The sequence below is a fragment of the Apodemus sylvaticus genome, chromosome 1, assembly GCF_947179515.1.
Source record: "Apodemus sylvaticus chromosome 1, mApoSyl1.1, whole genome shotgun sequence".
NCBI classification, from domain to species: domain Eukaryota; kingdom Metazoa; phylum Chordata; class Mammalia; order Rodentia; family Muridae; genus Apodemus; species Apodemus sylvaticus.
Window position 1 is genome coordinate 24,409,025 of NC_067472.1, and position 8,453 is coordinate 24,417,477.

Genomic DNA, 8,453 nt, shown 5'->3' on the forward strand with positions numbered 1-8,453 from the left:
GAAAGAGAACAGGTACTTTCGCTCTCAGTGATGGTTTCCTCTTTTCCCACAAGATGTCTTATCAGCTTTCACCCCAGAGAAACCATAAAAAAGAAAAGAGAAATCTTACGCAATAGTTGTCTAAATAAAATAGTACGCAACAGACTAGTCATCCTTAAAAGTGATGTTGTGTAAGGAGTCAAAGTACAACGCCCAGCACAATCAATACCCTATTAAGTTAGCTAGGATTCTGGATATCAAAGAGCAACAAACTGAATAACTTCAACTATAAGTACATGACCCAGGGGATTAATCACACACTGTCATGGTGAAATTAGGACAATTCTTCCAATCATTAACGTTTTGCTTACAAAAGTGTGCTTTTCTGTTTGCCTTTCTGCTAAATGATAACCGTTTTTCAGGTTGAATCTCCTGATAAAAAGAGTTAAAAACAAGACAGGAGCTGTGCTGTAAAGGTCATACCTGCCGCTTCAACATGAAATAGCCAAAGGGCAAACAAATGAAGGATGTCTGGATTGTAGGAGGAATTTGTAAATATCCCCTGGCAGTCTGGAACTTTATAAGTCATCCCTAACCAGGGTTCTGAGAGGGCCTCCTCCAACCAACAGACTCTCCATTCTTAAGGACATGCCCGTTTAGATTCAGAGCAACCTGAGGGCAGCCTGGGCTAGCTTCCAATGTGAAAGCAGCATGTCTTCAGCAAACTGTCTACTTTAAAACAAGATTTCACCCCTTAGCTTTTCTGATGTCAATCAATACTCATGCAGCTGTCCCTGTGCCTAATAGTCATGATACAGTTCCTGCACAGTAAACATCACCTGGAGGTTATCTCCAGTAACGGAAGACAGAGATTTCAGGATCGTTTTTAACTCCATATCAATGTCTCATTCTCCGAAACTTGGGATACAGACAGACTTTGAGACCAGACTGACTGTGGCCTTTGAAACTTCGATGTACCATTAAGCAGGTCTGGAGCTTGGAGACTGCAGATGATTGGAAGCAAGACTTTCCCACTGAACGGAAGGCTCCTTTGGGCTCCAACACAAAGATGTAAGGAAGGGGGGACAACATAGACCATGAACTGAGCTGGGACTGGAGGGCCCCCGGAAAGAGTCATGTAGGTCAACTAGGCCATTCTCTTGTTCTGAGACAAAGAACTAATATTCCTAACTAGATCTTTAAACCTCCAGGCCTGCTCTTGCCCCTCTGCCTAAGGACCAGTCAGTGAGTGCTTAGTATTTTCTGGAAAGCTAGCTGACCAGTAATTCCAGGGCCTTCTAAAAAGGCAGGATGTGAGGACTTTGTCTTGAATGTCATTGTGTGTATTAGCGTTCTTTGGACAGATTCTGTCACAGGTTCTTTACTTTAGCCAAAGCTAAAAGAATGTTCTGGGCCTCTCAACAGGTCTCTGTGGGAGGGCTGTCAGACCTGAGCTCTGCCAGACAGGTAGCTGGATGCAGATTAATACCACTTGTCAGAGCCCTGACCCACATCCACGGTTTATCAACATTCTTCCTCCCTTTTCCCACAAGCACCCTTCCTGGACCTTACCGCCATCCCCCCCTTCAGCCATCAAATTCCTGACACTCCCAAAGCTTCCTGCTTCTGCTTGCTGTCCGCTACCCAACACTGGTAGGAGTTAAGGGAAACCCACATCAGGGTGTGAGGAGGAGTGTTGGTCGCACAGGAAGCTCTGGTACTGCCAGGAACTCAGGGCAGTGGCCCTCAAATTCTCTCTGGCCATGAGCTTTCATGGTCCCAGATCTTCTAAATTAACAACTGGAACCTGCTAACCCCCCTAAATACCCCCCTCCTCTACCACTCCAATCCCTGCCTTACCCCAAAGAGCACAGCAGCCAGGCTCCCGCTGAGTGTGACACACTGTTGACTCAACGCTGGTCAAGGACGGTGGCTGACATACTAATCGATGGTGCTCAGTAGCAGCTCCAACCCACCCTGCTTGGTCCCGACAGACAGACAGACAGATAGACAGACAGACACACACACACACACACACACACACACACACACACACACACACATACAAGCCCCAGCAAAGAAAGCTCGAATTTATATTCTAGGAGGTGGGCGCCCTATCTCTAATATTCCCTACGGCAAGCACACATGCACACACACCAAGGCTCTTTTGGTGTCATGTCTAGGTATTTTAACCAAAGAATGAGAATTGCAACAGGGCCATTCATCTGATGATGAGTGTATACACAAGTTAATTCATTAAATTAAAAAAAAATCAAACATCATTTTGGCAGGGTTTTTACAATGAATAATTCTATATACATGTTATAGACACAAGTTTCTATAAAACACAGTATCTACAAATCTACTTACATTTAATTGTCCTGCTATTTCTAGTTCCCGTGAGATCAGTCACAAAGGAGTCAGTCTCCCTGCCAGTAGGGACTGTTTCACCCCTTAACACCAGGGTCAGAGGCACTGGCTGAGCAAAACAAGATTTTAAGAATCTTATCAACTGTCTTGCTTATGAGACCAAACAGCAGGAGCCAAGTGCTCTGAAATGGTTTTGGAGTTAAGGCATCAATGCAAGATGTCACATAAGAGTGTGCCCTTTGAAAGTGTTCCAGGGATCCCCAAATGTTGCCCCCCTTTCTAAGTGCACCTCTGAAGTCAAGGGACTAGCTACAGACTCAGGAAAAGTCATTCAAGAACGGCCTCCTAAAACCTTTAAAGTTATAATTTAAACTTTAGACAAAAGTTCAAATTACTTCTCATAAATAGAAATAATCCACTTTTTAAAAATGAGGTCACATTTTAGTCACTTTATCAAAACAACCTAAAACTGGTATAGATACTGTATGTTAAAGCAAAATTAAGTAAGATCTCAATGCAATGCATGTTTGTTAATTAGCCAGTGCACCAAATATTTTCAAAACTCTGAAAGAATGATATTTCTCTCTCTTAGAATTTTCCAGTTTGTCTGTAGCAAAACATCATTCTAATGTCCAGTTTCTAAACACTGTCACGGCCGATGACTGTCATCCGGCATTGAAGTAGCCCTTATCGCCCTCAATGTCCACTTCCTGGTCGGAATCCTCCGAGATCTCCGAGTCGGGGTCTTCCTGAGAGGCTGGGGAGGGGGAACACTGAGAATTTTCCAAAGAGGCCCCTTTATTCTGTTCACTGGGCAAGTCTTGGCTCTGGTCACAGGAAGTGTCCAAACTGTCCAGTTCGTCCTTTTTGTTGCTTTGAGGATTCTCCTGGATGATGGGATGAAGATGCAGGTTGGTGAGAGCAGAGTCACAACAATCAAAGTGGGTTTGTTTTTCAGCCTTTAGCACGCCTACAAAGTTTAGTTTAATAACTATTTTCGTCAAAATCTTTTTCCTAAGAAGACACACTTGTGATTCGTTTCCCCATTTGAAAGAGGAGGGAAGCAGTCACACCAGAGAGATTATACACTTATCACAGACTCGAGAGTTCAAGATTTGCAGAAGTTTAGGAGAGAAAAAAGAAAACAAAACAAAAAGCAAACAAACAAACAAACAAAAAACCTCAGTTCAATTCAGACAACGCAGTTCTTATTCTTTAGATATCATCCCAAACAGGGTCTTCTATCATTTTAAAAGTACAATCATTATTAATGGCTGGGTTTGAAGACCTAACCCCCTAAAAAAAAGGAGGAGAAGGAGGAAGAAGAGGAGGACAAGAAGGAGACGAGGAAGGAGAGCATAAATAAAATCACAAAAATCATAAAAATAAAATCACAGAACCAAAATAATATTGATAAAAGAGTTTGCCACTTGCTTAAAAATCTAGGCAAAATTTTCTGGGGCAAAAAATGGTTTTCCATATTACATAGAAAGCACTACTCTAAATAAAAGTCCTAGGGGAACGAGTCCCGGGCCAAGCTCAGCCAGTGGACTTTTAAGCAGGCAGATGTCTGTCTGATATGGTTGTACATATGATATAGAAGCACTGCCATTCTGTAGTCACCAAGTTTGCAAAGGACGTGCATGGTTAGAGAGGGAATCCTCAAACAGTTAAGATCAACGAAGCTCCAGGAAGCTATTTTGTTCTTTCAAAATGTTCTTTGGGACAGCATTTAAATATATATATATTTATATATTATATGCTTATATTATACATATTTATAATTTATATATTATATACTTATATGATATATATAAATATATATTATAAATATACATATTTAAATGCTGTCCCAAAGAACATATATGTAGGTATGTATGTATGTATGTATGTATATAAACGTATGAACAGTACGATTTAAAATCTACATTTAACTTTCCCCATTACTAAACTGCTTTGCCCCAAACCATCCTACCTGTCATTTAAAGCACTACCTGATGAACCATTCAGTAGTTGTCAGATAACTCTGGGAACATCCAGAGTGGGACAGCAAAAGCAAATCTTTAGCTCTAAGTCAACAGGTCTGCTCTGGAGGGGGACTTGGCCCTTCTTCTCACTCACATATTTCTTAACAAGGTCATCGAAAGACTATTAGGAAGTTTAAGTTACTTTCCAAACAGGTGTGGCCATTTCTTTGTGGGTTTCATATTCATTTTAAGAGCCAGCAAAGGATAGGTAATAACTTTTAAACCTCTTTGATATTTAAGTCTTCTCTTTTTAAAAAAAAAAAAGTGCAAATAGGACTTAAAAGTGTTTGTGTCTTTATGTTTACCCTGAGTCCTGCCTGGTTTTATTATGGGTGTGTAAATAAAAGAAACAATTTTCTCCCAAAGATAACTACTTAAGTCATTTACTGTCAATTACTTTATCTTTCCTGCGTTAATGAGATAAACAACATATGGGGTTTATAAAACAATTAGGCAGGAGGTTTACTGGCCAGTGTGTGAAACCCTGGCATAATGGATATAGGAACTGCATTAGGTGCTTTTAGCATTAGTGACACCTGAGCAACTCATCCTGAATTTCAGCAGGAGTATTTGCTTTTTTAATCAAGGTGAAGAGTTAAATAGTCTCTCAAATGACTTTTGCATACAACCCCATAACAGGGCTCCGCATTTAGATAACATGATACAAACATTTATTTCCATAGAAACAGAGCCATGTCGATACCTGTTTCAATCTTCTCCATTTAGCTCGGCGATTCTGAAACCAGGTTTTGACCTACAGGAAAGAAAGCAGGTTTGCAGAAAGTCCCAAATCCTGAGGGACCTGGGGAGAAGGGATTGGGGCTAAGGGGCCCTGGAGCTGGGCCGGGGACAGAATGTGCCCCGCAACACAGCGGCTCCCCCCACACCCCCGCTAGCTCCACTGAAGTCTGATGTTGTGCTTGGGGGGGGGGGGTGAGGGGAGGCTGACCTGTCTCTCGCTGAGCTGTAACATCTTGGCCAGCCGCTTTCTCTCAGGTGGGGAGAGGTATTTCTGAGTCTCGAACTTTTTCTCCAGCTCGATGGTCTGATCGTTGGAGAACCTCACTTGACCGCCTTTCCTTTTGTGCAGAGGCCGCTGTAGGAAGGGGCTCCACAGCAAGGGCTTGCCTGTGGGCCAGAGCGCTGTGGTTAACCAAAGCCCTGGGCCCCTCTGAACAGTTCCCAGATCTACTTGGTCCCAAGCGACACAATCGGGGAAGCAGAAAACAACCATGTTCCCATCACATACACGCGCAGGAGTATGGATGGTTTCCACGTTCCCCACCAACGCACAAAGTCAGCTAAACCTTTCTACCACACGGATCACCTCTGGACATCGTGCTACCCGCCCGACACACCTGTGGCTAGATGCAAACAAATCTTTTAAACCCCCAAAGAACCCCTGCCGGGCTTAAACCTTATCTTAGTTAACCGAACCGACTCTTCAGTGGGCACTAACTTTTGCAAAAGACGCAGTGTGCGTTTAGAGGAGAAGGGTTGTTACACTTCCCAGGGCCTGGCTGCACAGAAGCCCTCGCAGGACGCTGGGGTTAGGCCTCCAATGGAGTGGGGCCTCCAAGGCGGCTGGAGCGCACCCCTGCCTCCTCTGATTTCACACTCGGCCTGCGGGGGCGGCCAGTTAAAGCCACCCCGTGGGCTATGGCAACATTTCCGTCAATGTGTTTCCTGTTGGTCTGTCTCAAAAAAAAAAAAAAAAATTTGCTTCCTTCTGCTCAGGCCTAGCAGAAACCCAAGGAAACCAGGGCGAGCTATGTGAAAACGTTTGCCCAGGACCTATCCTGCTCCAGAGGGGGCCAGTGTCTCTGTCTCTCTCTCTCACACACACACTGCACGCTGAAATTTTTAAATACAAATTTTATGTACAAAATTTTGACACTCACACCCCAAATCCTGTAGCGGTAAGGAGAGGTGCGCTGGAGGCTGCTCTTAATAATGCTGACATTAAAATGCCAATTCATTAAAATGTTAATTGTCTCCGAGGTCCCCAGTTAAGCTGACAAGCTGTTAACTTTAAACTCTGGCGAGCCCCCTCTTATTCACGCTAGACCCGACTGGCTACGAGGGACTGTGGCCCTGAACCCGGTCACCATTACTTATTTATTTTTAGGACTGTTGTGAGGAGGACAAGCCACGAAAATCCCATCAGTCAATGTGTAGCCCTTCGTATCTGTTCGGGGTCTGCCCTTTCCTACTCCAAAGTGATGGTGGTGCGTATGTCCGTCCCTATGTCCGCAAGCCTACACCTAAACATTTTGAAAGCTGGCATTGTTTTTTCGAGATTTTTGCTTGCGTCAGGCTTCAGACTTGGTGCAAAACAGCCTCCAAAGATGGGGGGCGGGGGGGGAGAGGCAGAGAGGAAGCAACTGGTTATTTTAGCTGCCATAAAGTCACATCCCACACAGAGGAAATGAACAATATCAGAAAAACGGATCCTGGCTATCAGACGTCGAGTGTTTCCTGAATTTGTCTGTATTGAGGATGTCGATAAAATAATCAGCAGCGTGCACTACTCCGGGGGAAGGGTCTGCTTCATGCAGCCAGGAAAACACTTAACAGCTTCAGAAACCAGATTTACTCCTATCGAAAACTCAAGATTTCCTGTATGAACGGAAAGGGTCAGGCTCCTTCACTGCACAACCTTGTTGAACCAAGCCCAGCCCAGGAACCGCCCGGGCCAGCTGCTCTCCCTGCCCTGCAGGGGCCAGGCTCGGGGCGCCCCGACGTCCTCTTCCCAGTGCCGCTCGCTAAGAGAGCCCCTCCCGGGCCGACACGCGTGGCCAGGGCCGCCCTCCTCCACTTCCCCAGGAGCCCCAGGTCTCTCCCGACTATGCTTGGCCCGACGTCTGCAAGGTGCAGGAAAAGCAATCAGAGTCGCCGAGCGTCCCAGCACCAGCAGCGCGCTGCCAGGGGCCCCGCGCCTCCTGGCTCCGCGCGCACCCGCGAGCCGCTCGCTCCGAGCTCTCGCCGCCAACTTTCCACTGCGCCTCCCGTCCGCCCCCCGCCGCCTCCCGCGCGCTGCCACCCGCCGGGAGCGCCTTCCTCACGGACGCCCTCGATCGGCCCTGGCCGCCTTACCCAGGGGGTCGTGGCGGAGTAGGGCGTGCGTGTAGTCGTTCACCGTCCGCGGGAACGGGTACAGAGGGCCTCCGAAGCCACCGGGGCCGTAGGCGGCGGCCAGCGCGGCGGCGGAGTGGTGCGAGAAGGCGGGGTGGACCGGCGTGGGCTCGTACACCGGGGTCCGGTAGGAGGACACGAGGCTGGTGAAGGAGGAGTTGGGGGACGGCAGCGTGGGAGTGGGCGTGGGGGCGGCTGGCCCGCGACCCAGGATGTCGTCGATGTAGAAGGGCGTCGGGTGAGCGGGCTGCAGAAGCGGCGTGGGCGCGTACAGTGGGACTCCCACGGCAGGCGCAGCCGCGGGTCCCGGGTGCGGGAACTGCATGGCTGCTCCGCAGCCCCTCGGAGAGAGCTGCCCGCCGGCGCCGCCGCGCTACATTTATTTGCGCTCTGCGCTCCAGGCGATAGGCTCGGGCAGCAGCGGGGTGGGGCTGCGCTCGGTTCCCTTCCTGCCGCCAGGCCCTGCGGCCAATGGCGCGGCCCTCGGACTCGCCTCCGCCCCCCCTCCGACCCGCCCCCGCCAGTCCAGCTCCCGCCCCCGAGACGCACGGGCTGCGGAGCCCCAGGGACCCTCCGCCCGGGTGCTCCTCCACCGGCGTCGCTCCCAGAGGCTCCAGGCACCGAGAGAGCGACTGCGACCGTCGAAGAGAACACACGGCACGCGCCGCGGGGCGCGGATCCCGGCGGGATGGCGCCAGTGCTGGAACTCTGGTACCTGGAGAAGCAATGGGACTCTGCGGGCCAGGAGGCCGCCGGCAGGACAGCACCTGCGGGCTCCAGAGCCACCTCCCAGGGGGCTGTGCTTCTTGGGGTAACGGTGGCCTGGCCTAGAACGGGGGAACTTCCTCAGCTCGGAGCTCCAAGGACAAGACCCTAGCCGTTGGCTGCGTCCCAGACGGGTACTGACAGCGAGACTGCAGGTGCTCCAGACTCTCTATCTGG

At 48.6% G+C, this 8,453-nt stretch overlaps 1 protein-coding gene across 1 annotated transcript; it reads right to left on the bottom strand.

The window, feature by feature from the left end:
- Window positions 1–2,199: 2,199 nt before the first annotated feature.
- Hhex (hematopoietically expressed homeobox) lies at window positions 2,200–7,836 on the bottom strand. The gene is made up of 4 exons (XM_052186648.1): window positions 7,473–7,836; window positions 5,326–5,504; window positions 5,080–5,130; window positions 2,200–3,236 (listed from the first exon to the last, which is right to left on the bottom strand). The coding sequence occupies exons 1-4, from the start codon at window positions 7,834–7,836 to the stop codon at window positions 3,015–3,017; spliced, it is 816 nt and encodes a 271-aa protein (XP_052042608.1). The 3' UTR covers window positions 2,200–3,014.
- Between the last annotated feature and the right edge of the window lie 617 nt (window positions 7,837–8,453).

Coding starts and splice junctions, on each gene's coding strand:
- Hhex (XM_052186648.1), bottom strand. CDS start 7,836: ATGCAGTTCCCGCACCCGGGACCCGCGGCTGCGCCTGCCGTGGGAGTC. Junction 5,131..5,325: donor TACAGCTCAGCGAGAGACAG/GTCAGCCTCCCC, acceptor TCTTTCCTGTAG/GTCAAAACCTGGTTTCAGAA. Junction 3,237..5,079: donor AATGGAGAAGATTGAAACAG/GTATCGACATGG, acceptor CCCATCATCCAG/GAGAATCCTCAAAGCAACAA.